General features: G+C 47.6%; 1 protein-coding gene across 3 annotated transcripts; it reads left to right on the top strand.

Annotated features, from left to right (window-relative positions):
• Window positions 1–15,762: 15,762 nt before the first annotated feature.
• Window positions 15,763–21,969, top strand: LOC123123963 (protein Brevis radix-like 4). Of its 3 annotated transcripts, none has more exons than XM_044544626.1 (4): window positions 15,763–16,261; window positions 20,428–20,934; window positions 21,015–21,457; window positions 21,545–21,969. In XM_044544626.1, exons 1-4 carry the CDS (start codon window positions 16,130–16,132, stop codon window positions 21,621–21,623), a joined length of 1,161 nt encoding a protein of 386 aa, XP_044400561.1. In that variant the 5' UTR covers window positions 15,763–16,129; the 3' UTR covers window positions 21,624–21,969. The 3 variants fall into 3 exon arrangements, with proteins under 3 accessions (XP_044400561.1, XP_044400560.1, XP_044400562.1); XM_044544625.1 differs by having other exon boundaries at window positions 15,769–16,261; window positions 21,012–21,457; XM_044544627.1 differs by lacking the exon at window positions 15,763–16,261 and adding an exon at window positions 19,829–20,276 and having other exon boundaries at window positions 21,012–21,457.
• Window positions 21,970–22,008: the final 39 nt, after the last annotated feature.

Here is a 22,008-nt window from a genome sequence, read left to right as displayed (position 1 = left end):
GGGCCTGTTCCGGAGCTCCGCCGGAGGGGGCATCCATCACGGAGGGCTTCTACATCAACACCATAGCCTCTCCGATGAAGTGTGAGTAGTTTACCTCAGACCTTCGGGTCCATAGTTAGTAGCTAGATGGCTTCTTCTCTCTTTTTGGATCTCAATACAATGTTCTCCCCCTCTCTCGTGGAGATCTATTCGATGTAATCTTCTTTTTGCGGTGTGTTTGTTGAGACCGATGAATTGTGGGTTTATGATCAAGATTATCTATGAACAATATTTGAATCTTCTCTGAATTCTTTTATGTATGATTGGTTATCTTTGCAAGTCTCTTCGAATTATCAGTTTGGTTTGGCCTACTAGATTGATCTTTCTTGCAATGGGAGAAGTACTTAGCTTTGGGTTCAATCTTGCGGTGTCCTTTCCCAGTGACAGTAGGGGCAGCAAGGCACGTATTGTATTGTTGCCATCGAGGATAACAAGATGGGGGTTTTATCATATTGCATGAATTTATCCCTCTACATCATGTCATCTTGCTTAAGGCGTTACTCTGTTTTCATGAACTTAATACTCTAGATGCATGCTGGATAGCGGTCGATGAGTGGAGTAATAGTAGTAGATGCAGGCAGGAGTCGGTCTACTTGTCTCGGACGTGATGCCTATATACATGATCATACCTAGATATTCTCATAACTATGCTCAATTCTGTCAATTGCTCAACAGTAATTCGTTCACCCACCGTAAAATACTTATGCTCTTGAGAGAAGCCACTAGTGAAACCTATGGCCCCCGGGTCTATCTTTATCATATTAATCTTCCACCACTTATTTATTTCCTTTGCTTTTTACTTTGCTCTTATTTTACTTTACATCTTATCATAAAAATACCAAAAATATTATCATATCATATCTATCAGATCTCACTCTCGTAAGTGACCGTGAAGGGATTGACAACCCCTTATCGCGGTGGTTGCGAGGATTTATTTGTTTTGTGAAGGTACGAGGGACTTGCGCGTAGCCTCCTACTGGATTGATACCTTGGTTCTCAAAAACTAAGGGAAATACTTACGCTACTTTGCTGCATCACCCTTTCCTCTTCAAGGGAAAAAAAACCAACGCAGTGCTCAAGAGGTAGCAGTGCTTTGCACACAGGTGGCTGGAGGGTGTCAGTTTATCCAACTTTAGTTGAACCGACTGTGGCTACGCCCGGTCCTTGAGAAGGTTAAAACAGCACTAACTTGACAAACTATCGTTGTGGTTTTGATGCGTAGGTAAGAATGGTTCTTGCTCAGCCCGTAGCAGCCATGTAAAACTTGCAACAACAAAGTAGAGGACGTCTAACTTGTTTTTGCAGGGCATGTTGTGATGTGATATGGTCAAGGCATGATGCTATATTTTATTGTATGAGATTATCATGTTTTGTAACCGAGTTATCGGCAACTGGCAGGAGCCATATGGTTGTCGCTTTATTGTATGCAATGCAAACGCCCTATAATGCTTTACTTTATCACTAAGTGGTAGCGATAGTCGTAGAAGCATAAGTTGGCGAGACGACAACGATGCTACGATGGAGATCAAGGTGTCGCGCCGGTGACGATGGTGATCATCACGGTGCTTCGGAGATGGAGATCACAAGCACAAGATGATGATGGCCATATCATATCACTTATATTGATTGCATGTGATGTTTATCTTTTATGCATCTTATCTTGCTTTGATTGACGGTAGCATTATAAGATGATCTCTCACTAAATTATCAAGGTATAAGTGTTCCCCCTGAGTATGCACCATTGCGAAAGTTCTTTGTGCTGAGACACCACGTGATGATCGGGTGTGATAGGCTCTACGTTCAAATACAACGGGTGCAAAACAGTTGCACACGCGGAATACTCAGATTAAACTTGACGAGCCTAGCATATGCAGATATGGCCTCGGAACACTGAGACCGAAAGGTCAAGCGTGAATCATATAGTAGATATGATCAACATAGTGATGTTCACCATTGAAATTACTCCATCTCACGTGATGATCGGACATGGTTTAGTTGATTTGGATCACGTGATCACTTAGAGGATTAGAGGGATGTCTATCTAAGTGGGATTTCTTAAGTAATATGATTAATTGAACTTAAATTTATCATGAACTTAGTACCTGATAGTATTTTGCTTGTCTATGTTGATTGTAGATAGATGGCCCGTGCTGTTGTTCCGTTGAATTTTAATGCGTTCCTTGAGAAAGCAAAGTTGAAAGATGATGGTAGCAATTACACGGACTGGGTCCGTAACTTGAGGATTATCCTCATTGCTGCACAAAAGAATTACGTCCTGGAAGCACCGCTAGGTGCCAGACCTGCTGCAGGAGCAACACCAGATGTTATGAATGTCTGGCAGAGCAAAGCTGATGACTACTCGATAGTTCAGTGTGCCATGCTTTACGGCTTAGAACCGGGACTTCAACAACGTTTTGAACGTCATGGAGCATATGAGATGTTCCAGGAGTTGAAGTTAATATTTCAAGCAAATGCCCGGATTGAGAGATATGAAGTCTCCAATAAGTTCTACAGCTGTAAGATGGAGGATAATAGTTCTGTCAGTGAGCATATACTCAGAATGTCTGGGTATAACAATCACTTGATTCAACTGGGATTTAATCTTCCGGATGATAGCGTCATTGACAGAATTCTTCAATCACTGCCAGCAAGCTACAAGAGCTTCGTGATGAACTATAACATGCAAGGGATGGATAAGACAATTCCTGAGCTCCTCGCAATGCTAAAAGCTGCGGAGGTAGAAATCAAGAAGGAGCATCAAGTGTTGATGGTCAACAAGACCACCAGTTTCAAGAAAAAGGGCAAAGGTAAGAAGAAGGGGAACTTCAAGAAGAACAGCAAACAAGTTGCTGCTCAGGAGAAGAAACCCAAGTCTGGACCTAAGCCTGAGACTGAGTGCTTCTACTGCAAACAGACTGGTCACTGGAAGCGGAACTGCCCCAAGTATTTGGCGGATAAGAAGGATGGCAAGGTGAACAAAGGTATATGTGATATACATGTTATTGATGTGTACCTTACTAATGCTCGCAGTAGCACCTGGGTATTTGATACTGGTTCTGTTGCTAATATTTGCAACTCGAAACAGGGACTACGGATTAAGCGAAGATTGGCTAAGGACGAGGTGACGATGCGCGTGGGAAATGGTTCCAAAGTCGATGTGATCGCGGTCGGCACGCTACCTCTACATCTACCTTCGGGATTAGTTTTAGACCTGAATAATTGTTATTTGGTGCCAGCGTTGAGCATGAACATTATATCTGGATCTTGTTTGATGCGAGACGGTTATTCATTTAAATCAGAGAATAATGGTTGTTCTATTTATATGAGTAATATCTTTTATGGTCATGCACCCTTGAAGAGTGGTCTATTTTTGTTGAATCTCGATAGTAGTGATACACATATTCATAATATTGAAGCCAAAAGATGCAGAGTTGATAATGATAGTGCAACTTATTTGTGGCACTGCCGTTTAGGTCATATTGGTGTAAAGCGCATGAAGAAACTCCATACTGATGGACTTTTGGAACCACTTGATTATGAATCACTTGGTACTTGCGAACCGTGCCTCATGGGCAAGATGACTAAAACGCCGTTCTCCGGAACTATGGAGTGAGCAATAGATTTGTTGGAGATCATACATACAGATGTATGTGGTCCGATGAATGTTGAGGCTCGCGGCGGGTATCGTTATTTTCTCACCTTCACAGATGATTTAAGCAGATATGGGTATATCTACTTAATGAAACATAAGTCTGAAACATTTGAAAAGTTCAAAGAATTCCAGAGTGAAGTTGAAAATCATCGTAACAAGAAAATAAAGTTTCTACGATCTGATCGTGGAGGAGAATATTTGAGTTACGAGTTTGGTCTTCATTTGAAACAATGCGGAATAGTTTCGCAACTCACGCCACCCGGAACACCACAGCGTAATGGTGTGTCCGAACGTCGTAATCGTACTTTACTAGATATGGTGCGATCTATGATGTCTCTTACTGATTTACCGCTATCATTTTGGGGTTATGCTTTAGAGACGGCTGCATTCACGTTAAATAGGGCACCATCGAAATCCGTTGAGACGACGCCTTATGAACTGTGGTTTGGCAAGAAACCAAAGTTGTCAGTTTCTTAAAGTTTGGGGCTGCGATGCTTATGTGAAAAAGCTTCAACCTGATAAGCTCGAACCCAAATCGGAGAAATGTGTCTTCATAGGATACCCAAAGGAACTGTTGGGTACACCTTCTATCACAGATCTGAAGGCAAGACTTTTGTTGCTAAATTTGGATCCTTTCTAGAGAAGGAGTTTCTCTCGAAAGAAGTGAGTGGGAGGAAAGTAGAACTTGATGAGGTAACTGTACCTGCTCCCTTATTGGAAAAGTAGTTCATCACAGAAACCGGTTCCTGTGACACCTACACCAATTAGTGAGGAAGTTAATGATATGATCATGAAACTTCAGATCAAGTTACTACTGAACCTCGTAGGTCAACCAGAGTAAGATCCGCACCAGAGTGGTACGGTAATCCTGTTCTGGAGGTTATGTTACTAGACCATGACGAACCTACGAACTATGAAGAAGCGATGGTGAGCCCAGATTCCGCAAAATGGCTTGAGGCCATGAAATCTGAGATGGGATCCATGTATGAGAACAAAGTGTGGACTTTGGTTGACTTGCCCGATGATCGGCAAGCCATTGAGAATAAATGGATCTTCAAGAAGAAGACTGACGCTGACGATAATGTTACTGTCTATAAAGCTCGACTTGTTGCAAAAGGTTTTCGACAAGTTCGAGGGATTGACTACGATGAGACTTTCTCACCCGTAGCGATGCTTAAGTCTGTCCGAATCATGTTAGCAATTGCCGCATTTTATGATTATGAAATTTGGCAAATGGATGTCAAAACTGCATTCCTGAATGGATTTCTGGAAGAAGAGTTGTATATGATGCAGCCGGAAGGTTTTGTCGATCCAAAGGGAGCTAACAAAGTGTGCAAGCTCCAGCGATCCATTTATGGACTGGTGCAAGCCTCTCGGAGTTGGAATAAACGCTTTGATAGTGTGATCAAAGCATTTGGTTTTATACAGACTTTTGGAGAAGCCTGTATTTACAAGAAAGTGAGTGGGAGCTCTGTAGCATTTCTGATATTATATGTGGATGACATATTGCTGATTAGAAATGATATAGAATTTCTGGATAGCATAAAGGGATACTTGTGTTGGAAATATGCCCTAGAGGCAATAATAAATGGTTATTATTATATTTCTTTGTTCATGATAATTGTCTATTGTTCATGCTATAATTGTATTATCCGGAAATCGTAATACATGTGTGAATACATAGACCACAACGTGTCCCTAGTAAGCCTCTAGTTGACTAGCTCGTTGATCAACAGATAGTCATGGGTTTCCTGACTATGGACATTGGATGTCATTGATAACGGGATCACATCATTAGGAGAATGATGTGATGGACAAGACCCAAACCTAAGCATAGCACAAAAGATCGTGTAGTTCGTTTGCTAGAGCTTTTCCAATGTCAAGTATCTTTTCCTTAGACCATGAGATCGTGTAACTCCCGGATGCCGTAGGAGTGCTTTGGGTGTACCAAACGTCACAACGTAACTGGGTGACTATAAAGGTGCACTACGGGTATCTCCGAAAGTGTCTGTTGGGTTGGCACGGATCGAGACTGGGATTTGTCACTCCGTGTGACGGAGAGGTATCTCTGGGCCCACTCGGTAGTGCATCATCATAATGAGCTCAATGTGACTAAGGAGTTAGTCACGGGATCATGCATTACGGTACGAGTAAAGAGACTTGCCGGTAACGAGATTGAACAAGGTATTGGGATACCGACGATCGAATCTCGGGCAAGTAACATACCGATTGACAAAGGGAATTGCATACGGGATTGATTGAATCCTCGACATCGTGGTTCATCCGATGAGATCATCGTGGAACATGTAGGAGCCAACATGGGTATCCAGATCCTGCTGTTGGTTATTGACCGAAGAGGCGTCTCGGTCATGTCTGCATGTCCCCCGAACCCGTAGGGTCTACACACTTAAGGTTCGGTGACGCTAGGGTTGTAGAGATATGAGTATGCGGAAACCCGAAAGTTGTTCGGAGTCCCGGATGAGATCCCGGACGTCACGAGGAGTTCCGGAATGGTCCGGAGGTGAAGAATTATATATAGGAAGTCCAGTTTCGGCCACCGGGAAAGTTTCGGGGGTTATCGGTATTGTACCGGGACCACCGGAAGGGTCCCGGGGGTCCACCGGGTGGGGCCACCTATCCCGGGGGGCCCCATGGGCTGAAGTGGGAAGGGAACCAGCCCTTAGTGGGCTGGGGCGCCCCCCTTGGGCCTCCCCCTGCGCCTAGGGTTGGAAACCCTAGGGGTGGGGGGCGCCCCACTTGGCTTGGGGGGGAAGCCAACCCCCCTTCCCCCTTGGCCGCCCCCCCCCCCCCATAGATGGGATCCGCAGGGTCGGCGCCCCCCCCCCCCAAGGGGGCCTATATATAGTGGGGGGAGGGAGGGCAGCAAGAACACAGCCCCTGGCGCCTCCCTCTCCCCCTGCAACACCTCTCCCTCTCGCAGAAGCTTGGCGAAGCCCTGCCGAGATCCCGCTACATCCACCACCACGCCGTCGTGCTGCTGGATCTCCATCAACCTCTCCTTCCCCCTTGCTGGATCAAGAAGGAGGAGACGTCGCTGCTCCGTACGTGTGTTGAACACGGAGGTGCCATCCGTTCGGCACTAGGTCATCGGTGATTTGGATCACGGCGAGTACGACTCCATCAACCCCGTTCATTAGAACGCTTCCACTCGCGATCTACAAGGGTATGTAGATGCACTCCTTTCCCCTCGTTGCTAGTATACTCCATATATGGATCTTGGTGATGCGTAGGAAATTTTAAAATTCTGCTACGATCCCCAACAGTGGCATCATGAGCCAGGCCTATGCGTAGTTACTATGCACGAGTAGAACACAAAGCAGTTGTGGGCGTAGATGTTGTCAATTTTTCTTGCCACTACTAGTCTTATCTTGTTTCGGCGGTATTGTGGGATGAAGCAGCCCGGACCGACCTTACACGTACGCTTACGTGAGACAGGTTCCACCGACTGACATGCACTAGTTGCATAAGGTGGCTAGCGGGTGTCTGTCTCTCCCACTTTAGTCGGAACGGATTCGATGAAAAGGGTCCTTATGAAGGGTAAATAGAAATTGGCATATCACGTTGTGGTTTTACGTAGGTAAGAAACGTTCTTGCTAGAAACCTATAGAAGCCACGTAAAAACTTGCAACAACAATTAGAGGACGTCTAACTTGTTTTTGCAGCATGTGCCTTGTGATGTGATATGGCCAGAAGATGTGATGAATGATATATGTGATGTATGAGATTGATCATATTCTTGTAATAGGAATCACGACTTGCATGTCGATGAGTATGACAACCGGCAGGAGCCATAGGAGTTGTCTTTATTTTTTGTATGACCTGCGTGTCATTGAATAACGCCATGTAAATTACTTTACTTTATTGCTAAACGCGTTAGCCATAGAAGTAGAAGTAATCGTTGGCGTGACAACTTCATGAAGACACAATGATGGAGATCATGATGATGGAGATCATGGTGTCATGCCGGTGACGAAGATGATCATGGCGCCCCGAAGATGGAGATCAAAGGAGCAAAATGATATTGGCCATATCATGTCACTATTTGATTGCATGTGATGTTTATCATGTTTTGCATCTTATTTGCTTAGAACGACGGTAGTAAGTAAGATGATCCCTTATAATAATTTCAAGAAAGTGTTCCCCCTAACTGTGCACCGTTGCGAAGGTTCGTTGTTTCGAAGCACCACGTGATGATCGGGTGTGATAGATTCTAACGTTCGCATACAACGGGTGTTGACGAGCCTAGCATGTACAGACATGGCCTCGGAACACACGCAATACACTTAGGTTGACTTGACGAGCCTAGCATGTACAGACATGGCCTCGGAACACGGAAGACCGAAAGGTCGAGCATGAGTCGTATAGAAGATACGATCAACATGGAGATGTTCACCGATCTTGACTAGTCCGTCTCACGTGATGATCGGACACGGCCTAGTTAACTCGGATCATGTTTCACTTAGATGACTAGAGGGATGTCTATCTGAGTGGGAGTTCATTGAATAATTTGATTAGATGAACTTAATTATCATGAACTTAGTCTAAAATCTTTACAATATGTCTTGTAGATCAAATGGCCCACGTTGTCCTCAACTTCAACGCGTTCCTAGAGAAAACCAAGCTGAAAGATGATGGCAGCAACTATACGGACTGGGTCCGGAACCTGAGGATCATCCTCATAGCTGCCAAGAAAGATTATGTCCTAGAAGCACCGCTAGGTGAAGCACCCATCCCAGAGAACCAAGACGTTATGAACGCTTGGCAATCACGTGCTGATGATTACTCCCTCGTTCAGTGCGGCATGCTTTACAGCTTAGAACCGGGGCTCCAAAAGCGTTTTGAGAAACATGGAGCATATGAGATGTTCGAAGAGCTGAAAATGGTTTTCCAAGCTCATGCCCGGGTCGAGAGATATGAAGTCTCCGACAAGTTCTTCAGCTGTAAAATGGAGGAAAATAGTTCTGTTAGTGAGCACATACTCAGAATGTCTGGGTTACACAACCGCTTGTCTCAGCTGGGAGTTAATCTCCCGGATGACGCGGTCATTGACAGAATCCTTCAGTCGCTTCCACCGAGCTACAAGAGCTTTGTGATGAACTTCAATATGCAGGGATGGAAAAGACCATTCCTGAGGTATATTCAATGCTGAAATCAGCGGAGGTGGAGATCAGAAAGGAACATCAAGTGTTGATGGTGAATAAAACCACTAAGTTCAAGAAAGGCAAGGGTAAGAAGAACTTCAAGAAGGACGGCAAGGGAGTTGCCGCGCCCGGTAAGCCAGTTGCCGGGAAGAAGTCAAAGAATGGACCCAAGCCTGAGACTGAGTGCTTTTATTGCAAGGGAAGTGGTCACTGGAAGCGGAACTGCCCCAAATACTTAGCGGACAAGAAGGCCGGCAACACCAAAGGTATATGTGATATACATGTAATTGATGTGTACCTTACCAGTACTCGTAGTAGCTCCTGGGTATTTGATACCGGTGCGGTTGCTCATATTTGTAACTCAAAACAGGAGCTGCGGAATAAGCGGAGACTGGCGAAGGACGAGGTGACGATGCGCGTCGGGAATGGTTCCAAGGTCGATGTGATCGCCGTCGGCACGCTGCCTCTGCATTTACCTACGGGATTAGTTTTAAACCTCAATAATTGTTATTTAGTGCCAGCTTTGAGCATGAACATTGTATCTGGATCTCGTTTAATTCGAGATGGCTACTCATTTAAATCCGAGAATAATGGTTGTTCTATTTATATGAGAGATATGTTTTATGGTCATGCCCCGCTGGTCAATGGTTTATTCTTGATGAATCTCGAACGTGATGTTACACATATTCATAGTGTGAATACCAAAAGATGTAAAGTTGATAACGATAGTCCCACATACTTGTGGCACTGCCGCCTTGGTCACATTGGTGTCAAGCGCATGAAGAAGCTCCATGCAGATGGACTTTTGGAGTCTCTTGATTACGAATCATTTGACACGTGCGAACCATGCCTCATGGGTAAGATGACCAAGACTCCGTTCTCCGGAACAATGGAGCGAGCAACCAACTTATTGGAAATCATACATACCGATGTGTGCGGTCCAATGAGTGTTGAGGCTCGCGGAGGCTATCATTATGTTCTCACTCTCACTGATGACTTAAGTAGATATGGGTATGTCTACCTAATGAAACACAAGTCTGAAACCTTTGAAAAGTTCAAGGAATTTCAGAGTGAGGTTGAGAATCAACGTGACAGGAAAATAAAGTTCTTACGATCAGATCGTGGTGGAGAATATTTAAGTCACGAATTTGGTACGCACTTAAAGAAATGTGGAATCGTTTCACAACTCACGCCGCCTGGAACACCTCAGCGAAATGGTGTGTCCGAACGTCGTAATCGCACTCTATTGGATATGGTGCGATCTATGATGTCTCTTACCGATCTACCGCTCTCATTTTGGGGCTATGCTTTAGAGACTGCCGCATTCACTTTAAATAGGGCTCCGTCGAAATCCGTTGAGACGACACCGTATGAATTATGGTTTGGGAAGAAACCTAAGCTGTCGTTTCTAAAAGTTTGGGGATGCGATGCTTATGTCAAGAAACTTCAACCTGAAAAGCTCGAACCCAAGTCGGAGAAATGCGTCTTCATAGGATACCCTAAGGAAACTATTGGGTATACCTTCTACCTCAGATCCGAAGGCAAGATCTTCGTTGCCAAGAACGGGTCCTTTCTGGAGAAAGAGTTTCTCTCGAAAGAATTAAGTGGGAGGAAAGTGGAACTTGATGAGGTGATAGTCACCCCTTCCGAACCGGAAAGTAGCGCAGCGCGGGAAGATGTTCCTGTGGTGCCTACACCGACTGGGGAGGAAGTTAATGATGATGATCATGAAGCTTCGGATCAAGTTACTGCTGAACTTCGTAGGTCCACAAGGACACGTTCCGCACCAGAGTGGTACGGCAACCCTGTCCTGGAAATCATGTTGTTAGACAACGGTGAACCTTCGAACTATGAAGAAGCGATGGCGGGCCCGGATTCCGACAAATGGCTAGAAGCCATGAAATCCGAGATAGGATCCATGTATGAAAACGAAGTATGGACTTTGACTGACTTGCCCGATGATCGGCGAGCCATAGAAAATAAATGGATCTTTAAGAAGAAGACAGACGCGGATGGTAATGTGACCATCTATAAGGCTCGACTTGTCGCTAAGGGTTATCGACAAGTTCAAGGGGTTGACTACGATGAGACTTTCTCACCCGTAGCGAAGCTGAAGTCCGTCCGAATCATGTTAGCAATTGCCGCATTCTATGATTATGAGATATGGCAAATGGACGTCAAAACGGCATTCCTTAACGGCTTCCTTAAGGAAGAATTGTATATGATGCAGCCGGAAGGTTTTGTCGATCCTAAGAATGCTAACAAAGTATGCAAGCTCCAGCGCTCAATCTATGGGCTGGTGCAAGCATCTCGGAGTTGGAACATTCGCTTTGATGAGATGATCAAAGCGTTTGGGTTTACACAGACTTATGGAGAAGCCTGTGTTTACAAGAAAGTGAGTGGGAGCTCTGTAGCATTTCTCATATTATATGTGGATGACATACTATTGATGGGAAATGATATAGAATTCTTGGAAAGTATAAAGGCCTATTTGAATAAGTGTTTTTCAATGAAGGACCTTGGAGAAGCTGCTTATATATTAGGCATCAAGATCTATAGAGATAGATCAAGACGCCTCATTGGTCTTTCACAGAGTACGTACCTTGACAAGATATTGAAGAAGTTCAATATGGATCAGTCCAAGAAGGGGTTCTTGCCTGTATTGCAAGGTGTGCAATTGAGCACGGCTCAATGCCCGACCACGGCAGAAGATAGAGAAAAGATGAGTGTCATCCCCTATGCCTCGGCCATAGGGTCTATTATGTATGCCATGCTGTGTACCAGACCTGATGTAAACCTTGCCGTAAGTTTGGTAGGAAGGTACCAAAGTAATCCCGGCATGGAACACTGAACAGCGGTCAAGAATATCCTGAAGTACCTGAAGAGGACTAAGGATATGTTTCTCGTTTATGGAGGTGACGAAGAGCTCGTCGTAAAGGGTTACGTCGACGCTAGCTTCGACACAGATCTGGATGACTCGAAGTCACAAACCGGATACGTGTATATTTTGAATGGAGGGGCAGTAAGCTGGTGCAGTTGCAAGCAAAGCGTCGTGGCGGGATCTACATGTGAAGCGGAGTACATGGCAGCCTCAGAGGCAGCACAGGAAGCAATCTGGATAAAGGAGTTCATTACCGACCTAGGGGTGATTCCCAATGCGTCGGGCCCGATGACTCTCTTCTGTGACAACACTGGAGCTATTGCCCTTGCCAAGGAGCCCAGGTTTCACAGGAAGACCAGGCATATCAAGCGTCGCTTCAACTCCATTCGTGAAAGTGTTCAGAATGGAGACATAGATATTTGTAAAGTACATATGGACCTGAATGTAGCAGATCCGTTGGCTAAACCTCTCCCTAGAGCAAAACATGATCAACACCAGAACGCTATGGGTGTTCGATTCATCACAATGTAACTAGATTATTGACTCTAGTGCAAGTGGGAGACTGTTGGAAATATGCCCTAGAGGCAATAATAAATGGTTATTATTATATTTCTTTGTTCATGATAATTGTCTATTGTTCATGCTATAATTGTATTATCCGGAAATCGTAATACATGTGTGAATACATAGACCACAACGTGTCCCTAGTAAGCCTCTAGTTGACTAGCTCGTTGATCAACAGATAGTCATGGTTTCCTGACTATGGACATTGGATGTCATTGATAACGGGATCACATCATTAGGAGAATGATGTGATGGACAAGACCCAATCCTAAGCATAGCACAAAAGATCGTGTAGTTCGTTTGCTAGAGCTTTTCCAATGTCAAGTATCTTTTCCTTAGACCATGAGATCGTGTAACTCCCGGATGCCGTAGGAGTGCTTTGGGTGTACCAAACGTCACAACGTAACTGGGTGACTATAAAGGTGCACTACGGGTATCTCCGAAAGTGTCTGTTGGGTTGGCACGGATCGAGACTGGGATTTGTCACTCCGTGTGACGGAGAGGTATCTCTGGGCCCACTCGGTAATGCATCATCATAATGAGCTCAATGTGACTAAGGAGTTAGTCACGGGATCATGCATTACGGTACGAGTAAAGAGACTTGCCGGTAACGAGATTGAACAAGGTATTGGGATACCGACGATCGAATCTCGGGCAAGTAACATACCGATTGACAAAGGGAATTGCATACGGGATTGATTGAATCCTCGACATCGTGGTTCATCCGATGAGATCATCGTGGAACATGTGGGAGCCAACATGGGTATCCAGATCCCGCTGTTGGTTATTGACCAGAGAGGCGTCTCGGTCATGTCTGCATGTCTCCCGAACCCGTAGGGTCTACACACTTAAGGTTCGGTGACGCTAGGGTTGTAGAGATATGAGTATGCGGAAACCCGAAAGTTGTTCGGAGTCCCGGATGAGATCCCGGACGTCACGAGGAGTTCCGGAATGGTCCGGAGGTGAAGAATTATATATAGGAAGTCCAGTTTCGGCCACCGGGAAAGTTTCGGGGGTTATCGGTATTGTACCGGGACCACCGGAAGGGTCCCGGGGGTCCACCGGGTGGGGCCACCTATCCCGGAGGGCCCCATGGGCTGAAGTGGGAAGGGAACCAGCCCTTAGTGGGCTGGGGCGCCCCCCTTGGGCCTCCCCCTGCGCCTAGGGTTGGAAACCCTAGGGGTGGGGGGCGCCCCACTTGGCTTGGGGGGGAAGCCAGCCCCCCTTCCCCCTTGGCCGCCCCCCCCCCCATGAGATGGGATCCCCAGGGCCAGCGCCCCCCCCCCAGGGGGCCTATATATAGTGGGGGGAGGGAGGGCAGCAAGAACACAGCCCCTGGCGCCTCCCTCTCCCCCTGCAACACCTCTCCCTCTCGCAGAAGCTTGGCGAAGCCCTGCCGAGATCCCGCTACATCCACCACCACGCCGTCGTGCTGCTGGATCTCCATCAACCTCTCCTTCCCCCTTGCTGGATCAAGAAGGAGGAGACGTCGCTGCTCCGTACGTGTGTTGAACGCGGAGGTGCCGTCCGTTCGGCACTAGGTCATCGGTGATTTGGATCACGGCGAGTACGACTCCATCAACCCCGTTCATTAGAACGCTTCCGCTCGCGATCTACAAGGGTATGTAGATGCACTCCTTTCCCCTCGTTGCTAGTATACTCCATAGATGGATCTTGGTGATGCGTAGGAAATTTTAAAATTCTGCTACGATCCCCAACAACTTGAATAAGAGTTTTTCAATGAAGGACCTCGGTGAAGCTGCTTACATATTGGCCGCCTCCCCCCCCCCTTTGCTCCTTTATATACGGGGGCAGGGGGCACCCCAAAGACACAACAATTGATCTCTTGATCTCTTAGCCGTGTGCGGTGCCCCCCTCCTCCATAATCCACCTCGATAATATCGTAGCGGTGCTTAGGCGAAGCCCTGCGTCGGTAGAACATCATCATCGTCACCACGCCGTCGTGCTGACGGAACTCTCCCTCAAAGCTCGGCTGGATCGGAGTTCGAGGGACGTCATCGAGCTGAACGTGTGCTGAACTCGGAGGTGCCGTACGTTCGGTACTTGATCGGTCGGATCGTGAAGACGTACGACTACATCAACCGCGTTGTGCTAACGCTTCCGCTTTCGGTCTACGAGGGTATGTGGACACACTCTCCCCTCTCATTGCTATGCATCACCATGATCTTGCGTGTGCATAGGGAAAATTTGAAATTACTACGTTTCCCAACACATAGCAATATCCTGGAGCGTCACGATCATCTCCCCAGTCCAAAGATGGAAACTGTGTGTCTCCGGCCTCCAACGATCAATAAGCGCGGTGATTGTTGCAGCATTGTTGGGTGGCGTCGACCGGCTGACCAACTGAATGAAAGGGAGAAGTCCTGTCTCCCTTACATACGGTGTGTATCGCTCATCATAGCGCATCCCCCCCAAGGTTGACCCCGTGAGACCGAAACTTCAGAGGTGCAAGCTCCTACAAACAAACAAATCATAAAATTACATATGGGGCATTTGTGTTTGAAATGAACATGAAATTCATAACACCGGCCACTTTCATTATTACCCGCTGCTCCACTGACATAGCGTACGACCGGTGTTGTTTGTCCCAGTGATCATCGAGAAGCCAAACCATCCTAACAATTTGAAACAAAGCTTTCTTGTCAACACGATTATCTTTTGAATACAAATAAACTAAAGTATGCCTACCGTATGCAAAATTCAAAGCATATGTGTCCAAAGCATTCTTGTCAATACGAATATAATTTCAACACAAATAAACTAAACTAGGCCTACTTCATGCAAGATTCAATACAAATATCTTTTCCATAGAAATAACATGTCAACCTATGTATCCAAACCATATCTTTTCAATAAAATCAACTAAACTAGGGTTGCAAAATTAGGTATCTAATACATGCAACATTCTAATCTAATCAAATCAAACAAGGGTTCCCCAAGAACTTCAAAATAGCATACATTATATGGATAGAAAGAAGGGGATCGGAGGAGAGTACCTTCTAGGATGGATTGGTGAAGGAATCCACGGACCAAATCGTCAGATCTGAAGGATTTGGGAGAGGGGAGAGGAGAGGGCCGCCGCCGCGTGTTTCTGTAACTGGTGGTGCAATGGGGTGGGTGGGGGAGGAGAGGGCCGCCGCGGCTGGATAAGTCACAGTGCAGTGCCCGAGCGCTAGGCGCTGCACATTACATGTGTGGCGCCTAGCTCGAAGGCGCTGCACTGATGGGTGCGGGCCCAGGGGCTGCCACGGTGGACTGACGCGAGCTAGGCGCTGCACCGTAGGGTGTGGGGCCTGCGTGTCGGGCGCCACACAAAAAGGTCAACGACGTGAAATAGTTTCACGGGCAGTTCATTCTGTGATTTGATTTCGTCCCGACGTTAAAATTGTCAAATTTGCGGCGAGGTAACAGTCTCTGGCCTGGCCACCAGCACTATTAAAGTAGACACTGGTAGCTTAGCCGCGTCTGCTGCATTGCGCATTGCTCAGCTCAGTGGACGCTCAAAGCAGAGAGCAGAGCACGCCATCCTACCTTCTCTCCTTTCCTTGCTAGAGTAGAGTGAGCATATATAAAAGTGCAGCACTGCGCAGTAGAGTACTCCACTCCACAGCTCCATCTACTCAAGCTACAAGCGGATCCATCCATCTCAGTGAGGGAGCATATATATATATATAGCCAGCCCGCTGCGCCTGCGGTGCAGAGTGCAGAGTGGAGCGGGGTGTGGGGGTAGTATTTGAAAGTAGCGAGAAGAGGAGAGGCTGACCCAGCTGGTTGGAAGCGAAGGGAAGCCAAGAGAGGGAGGGGGAGAAGATGCTGGCCTGCATCGCGTGCGTCAACAAGGAAGAAGGCGGCGGCCGGGAGCGGGAGCGGGACGGCGCCGGCGGCGACAGAGACGGAGATACCCCGACATGCAGGGACCCCGTCAAGTCGCTCACCTCCCAGGTACGTCGTCCGTCCGTCCGTGCATGCGGTCAGTTGTCGGTTTTGCTTGTTCCAGCGCCATGCCGATGCATCTAGGCATCTAGCTAGCTAGGCACGTACAGTACGTACGTACATCCTCCTTAATCTGCCGGTAAGATGCATGCATGCATTTTGGTTCAAGTTCATTGATTTCTTCAAAGGCGCAACCACTCTCTCCATCTCTCTCTTCCTTGATGTGAAGTGTTGTTGGATCCTTGCACTGTCTGTCTGTCCCTAACTTGTTCAAGTAGTATACATAAGCGCAGCAGCGAGCGAGCTCCTCGATCCATCTCACAGACACTAGCAAGTTACTAGCTGCTACTACTACACTAGCACCAAACGAAGAAGTCGATCGCCGCGACACACACGTACGGTACGGTACGCACATGGAAGGGGTGCTGAAACACCCACGGCCATGGCCTATGGGAGGTGCAACCACTTCTTTTTTTATTAGTATTTCTGTATGTAATGGTTTTCGAATTTGGAACGGTGTCTGTCCTCTCCTCTCCTCTCCTCTCCACTCAAGGTCTCAAGCCAACATTCCGCAAAAAAAAAAAAAGGTCTCAAGCCAACATGCATGACAAGTAGTAGTAGGAGTAAACATGTAGCTAGCTTTAGTTTTTGTTAAAGTTGATAGCCACGGTTGTGGTTGATGATGATGTTGGTCTAGTGGTGCGGCGGTAGTGATTAGCTGCAATGCGCGCGTGGCGTCGCTTTCCTTTGGTTTGGCATATCATATCATATGCACAGAGAGACAGACATCCAGCAGGGACATGTCGTCGTCCTACCCCCACCCCTACGCGGCCGGCCGGCCGGCCGGTCTGTGCTTTCCGACCGTCTTGTCGTCGCGGCCCCCGATGCGGGCGGCCGCCCGGGGAGCAAGCAAGCTAGTATTCTATGCTAGTATGAGAGCTATAGCGATGAGGGGACCCCCCCACCTTGCATAGTGATGATCCAGAGGGAGGGAGAGACCGAATGAATCATGGCGTGCATGAGACTATCTTCTTCTCCGGTCCTGCCTATGCCTATGCCTATGCCTCTGCCTCTGCCTGGTTGGTCCTGCACTGGTGTGCATGAGACTGTGCGTGTAGGCCGCGATCCGATCCCGAGGCACGCACATGTCCGATCCATCCATCTGCGCACCTACACGGCTACACGGTCGGCCGCGGGCTCCATATATATGGACCATGCTTGTCCCTGTCTACAGAACTACTCCTACATGCATGCATGCAGGCATGCTGCTATGGCATTACAGTTACAGTTACATATGGATACAGCTGGGTGGGGTGGGTGCACTGCAGCCTCTCTCAAGGTAGGGCTGCAATCTATCTACCCTGTCCTGCAGGTGCTGCTGTCCGGGTTGGTTTTTCTTCAACCTTGTAGTATTCCATTTCTGCTTTCTTTAGCTTGTAATAAGCGTTACGTACCTTTAATCGGATCAGCTGCAGCTGCTCATCCACGGCTTTAATCGATCGCCACTCATCAGCGAGCGCCAAAAGGAAAAGAAAAGAAACGATCAGAATACCAGCAAGGACATGTCTTTTCTCTTTTTTCTTTGGGTAAAGCGCAAGCATATATGCCATGCACGGCATACGCCAACGCTAATGCCAATGCCAAGGAACAGCAGCGCAGCGCACTGCATGCCAAAGTTTCTGCCTCCTCCTCTGCTCCCTCAGCCTCTTTATTCTCCGCCCTTCTCTTTTTGTTAATATATGACCACTATAGTACACTACTACCGTACCATACCGCCAGACGAATATCTCTTCGTGCCTCTACATTCAAAGCCCACATTCATACGCTACGTACATACTACGTACATGTATGGCGCCACTTTTCCTTTTCTAACCGGCCAACGTCCACTTCACTTCAACTTGGAGGCATTTCCAGCCGTCCATATGCTTCATTCTTCATCATCGCTGCCGGTCAAACCTTCAGTCCACGCATGTTTCTAGATACATCCATTTTCGAGACAAGTAATTCCGAACGGAGGGAGTAGTATACTTCTTAACTCTTGTCAACAGTCCACACTTTGGATTGTTGCCTTTTTCTTCTTCTGAATCCTTGACCCCAGCCAGCCAAGGTGAATCCAAGCTCTGGCTTCACTGCTTAATTAACTACTTGCTCTTTAAGCTAACTCTTTACTGAACCGCAGCAAGATGTTCGGAAAGGAATTCAAACTATACTACACAACAAGTTAATCAAAGATGGCCTGGTCAAAATAAAGTTAGGGGACAGACAGATAGAGACAGTGTAGGCCATGGCATCATGCCTGCACTGCTGCTGCAACCATACACGCATACACAGTTATATGGTTTAGATACAACCACCTTTCACTTTGTGCCATCTCCTTGTGGAGGGTTTCCTGGAACAAAGCAAAAGCCGGCACATACAAATATCATCCATTTCCATACTAGTATATATCTATGCTTCTTTCTAAAATGTGTGTGTGTTGAGATGCTTCTTTCTAAAATATATGTGTGTGTTCAGATGCATGCAGCAAAGTGTTCATTCCCCTCTTCTTTTGTGTGGCAAAGAAGCTTTGATCAACTTCAAACCGTCTCGCACACAACACCCACACGCCTTTCTTTTATGTTCTTTTTGGACCCAAAAAAAAAAGAGTTCATGTAGATGTCCCATCCCCATATGAGATGGACGGATAGATCGATGTGGAAGGATGTATCCATGGTTTCATATATAAATGTGCGCAGAGGGATTCCTGCAACAAAGCACAAGCGTAAAGCAAATACGAATGATCAACCATGCATTTATCTATTCATACACGTCTTCAGATGCTTCTTTCTAAACGATCAAAGAGTGGCCATGGACTATTCCTCCCCCTCTTCTGTTGTCACAAAGAAGCTTTGATCAACTTCAAAACTTCCTCCAATATCTGGCTCCTCCTTTGTTCTTTCCTTTTCTTTTTCTTTTAATCTCTTCTCTTTTTGAATGGAAAAAGAAAGTGGATGTAGATGACTCATCCCCATACAAGATAGTACATAGTTGGGTAGATTGATGTACAAGGATGCATGCTTTCTCAAAAGGAGAGAATGTGAAAGAGATCCCCTGGCCTGGATGGATGGATGGATGGACAGATAGACAGGGATGTGCCAAGCATATTGCTGCTGCAACCTCCAGCAGCAAGGCAAGAATCCAATCCCCAGCTCTGTGCTGTGCTGGGCTGTGTGGGGATCTTCAATTTTTAAATTTTATCTTTTGCCTGATAAAAGAGGTCAGGGAGAGAGATGCATCAAAAGATGGGTGGTATCATGAAAGGGGGGTAAATCTGACTGTAGATGAAACATGCAGGAGACTGAAAAACACCATGGGCAGACAGAGGTATATATCTGCAGTATGTTTGTGGTTAAAGAGAACAAAAAGAAAAGCAAACGGGTCAGAGAATCCATCCTTGTTTGCTTGCTTCAACTGGCCCTAGCTAGCTAGTTTGCAGATACCAAAAACATTGTACTAGTGTAGTGACCATGTAGCAGTTTACTTAATTACCTTGCTTAGGGTAAGAATTTACCACATACAGCTATGAATTGTAAAAACTAAGTGTAAAACAGCTAGCCAGCACTTAGTTTCTTGACCACTGTACCAGTGGCAAGTATAGCATTCTTGTGTGAGTGAAAGCAACAAACATGTCATTGTGCTGTCTGAACTGAATAAAGAGTGTTTACCAGTGGAGGGATTGGGCATGAGGTCAAAGCAGAGGAGTGAAACATAACCTTTGAACATGTCATTTCTCTGACCCCTAAAGGCGCAGCAGCAGGAGCCGGCATCATCTAGCATTCACATTTGACCGGAGACCCCCGCATTATATAAATAAAATGGCCATGTGGAATGCAGCTTGTCTGAACTTCACACTAGATGGCACAGTAAAAGATCAAGATTGATAGGTTGCTTGGAGACTGTTTCTGTTTGGTTGCTAATTGTAGTTTTAGAGTATTTTATAATCACTGAAAGAGAGATGCAGTCCTGCAGTTGCTACAATCTGGGAGTAAGTAGTATGCATCTCTGAATTTTTTATCTGGAGCTAGCTGTGGACTCTGTTCCATTTGATGCATGGATATCAATGGTGTTTTGTATAGTTGGTAGCAATGGATTCATATGTTTGATTCTGACCCCTTGAATTTTGCTGGACGGTGCAGCTCAAGGACATGGTGCTGAAGCTGTCGGGCACGCAGAGGCAGGGGGTGCCCAAGCGCGGGGGCTCGCCGCCGCCGAGGGGCCGGACGACGTCCCTGTACCGGAGCGGCTACTACCGGCCGGGCGTGGTGCAGGACGACATGGCGGTGCCGCCGGCCACGTACCTGGGCCACGGCGCCGGGGGCGGGGGCGGCACGGCGGCGTCGAGCGCGAACTCCACGCCGGCGTGGGAGCGGCCGCCCAACGGAGGCCAGGGCGGCGGGGGCGAGGCGGCGGTGCGGGAGTGGGTGGCGCAGGTGGAGCCCGGGGTGCAGATCACGTTCGTGTCGCTGGCGGGCGGCGCCGGCAACGACCTGAAGCGCATCCGGTTCAGCCGGGAGATGTACGACAAGTGGCAGGCGCAGCGGTGGTGGGGCGACAACAACGAGCGCATCATGGAGCTCTACAACGTCCGCCGCTTCACCCGCCAGGTGCTCCCCGACCCGCCCCGCGGCGACGACGACGGCGAGGTCAGTCTCCGTCTGTCCGGCGACGGCGCCATCGTCGTGCATCGTTGCTTAAGGCTCAAGCAGCTCTTTGTTTGCAGCAGAGGGAGTCGTTCTACTCGCAGTCGCAGGTGGGCTCGACGATGGGCAGCCCGGCGGCGACGCCGGAGAGCATCGCGTGGGGCGCGGCCTTCGCCCGCGCGCAGCCCTCCGCAGCGGCCGCCGGCCCAGGCGGCGCCGGCGCCGGCGCGGCACGGCAGCACAGCTTCCGCGGGCCGCTGTCCCCGCCGCCGCCGTCGTCGTCCAACCCGTCGGAGCGCGCCTGGCAGCAGCAGCAGCAACACCAGCAGCGCCCGAACGGCGGTCCGGAACCCGACCTCCCGGAGCCGGCGCGGACGACCACCTCGTCCATGCCGGACGACGTGTCCATCAGCAACGCCAGCGAGCTGGAGGTGACGGAGTGGGTGATCCAGGACGAGCCCGGCGTGTACATCACCGTCCGCGAGCTCGCCGACGGCGCCCGCGAGCTCCGCCGCGTCCGCTTCAGGTCCATCACCATTCTCTGAATCCAGCACATGACCAGATGATGATTCTTTGGTGTTGTTGAATCTTATTATCATCTTGTTGCATGCAGCCGTGAGAAATTTGCGGAGCTGAACGCCAAGCTGTGGTGGGAGGAGAACAAGGAGAGGATACACGCGCAGTACCTCTGATCTAGTCCGAATCTCCATTGGTAAAACTTAAAACTGGGATACTTTCACTCTGAAGCTTCAAGCTTTGTGCTTCCTCTCCTTGTGGTGCTGCTGCTGCTTAATTACAAGTAAATATAGAGTTTAATTTGTGTTTGGGGTTGGAGCTGGGAAAGAGAGAGAGAGAGGGATAGGAGGGGGAGAGGGGAAAGAGAAATGTTTATTTAGTAGGGTTTAATTAGGGCCCAGCCCAGGTGATCCTGTGACTCTCACTGCATCCATGCAGGTGTACCATGTTCACTGTCACAATGCTTGACTTGAGTATGTTTAATCCTCATTTTCTATGCATGCAAGACATCTTACTATTTTAGTACCAGTGCTCTTTTATTTATCTGTACATTTGTTTATT

This window comes from Triticum aestivum, chromosome 5D, assembly GCF_018294505.1.
Source record: "Triticum aestivum cultivar Chinese Spring chromosome 5D, IWGSC CS RefSeq v2.1, whole genome shotgun sequence".
NCBI lineage: Eukaryota > Viridiplantae > Streptophyta > Magnoliopsida > Poales > Poaceae > Triticum > Triticum aestivum.
Note: the sequence above shows the minus strand (reverse complement) of the source record. Positions and strands in the feature narration are given on the sequence as shown.

Excerpts from the sequence above, each read along its gene's own strand:
- LOC123123963 (XM_044544625.1), top strand. The coding sequence starts at position 16,130 with ATGCTGGCCTGCATCGCGTGCGTCAACAAGGAAGAAGGCGGCGGCCGG. Across the intron at positions 16,262-20,427 it reads TCAAGTCGCTCACCTCCCAG|CTCAAGGACATGGTGCTGAA; the intron begins GTACGTCGTCCG and ends TGGACGGTGCAG. Across the intron at positions 21,458-21,544 it reads CTCCGCCGCGTCCGCTTCAG|CCGTGAGAAATTTGCGGAGC; the intron begins GTCCATCACCAT and ends TGTTGCATGCAG.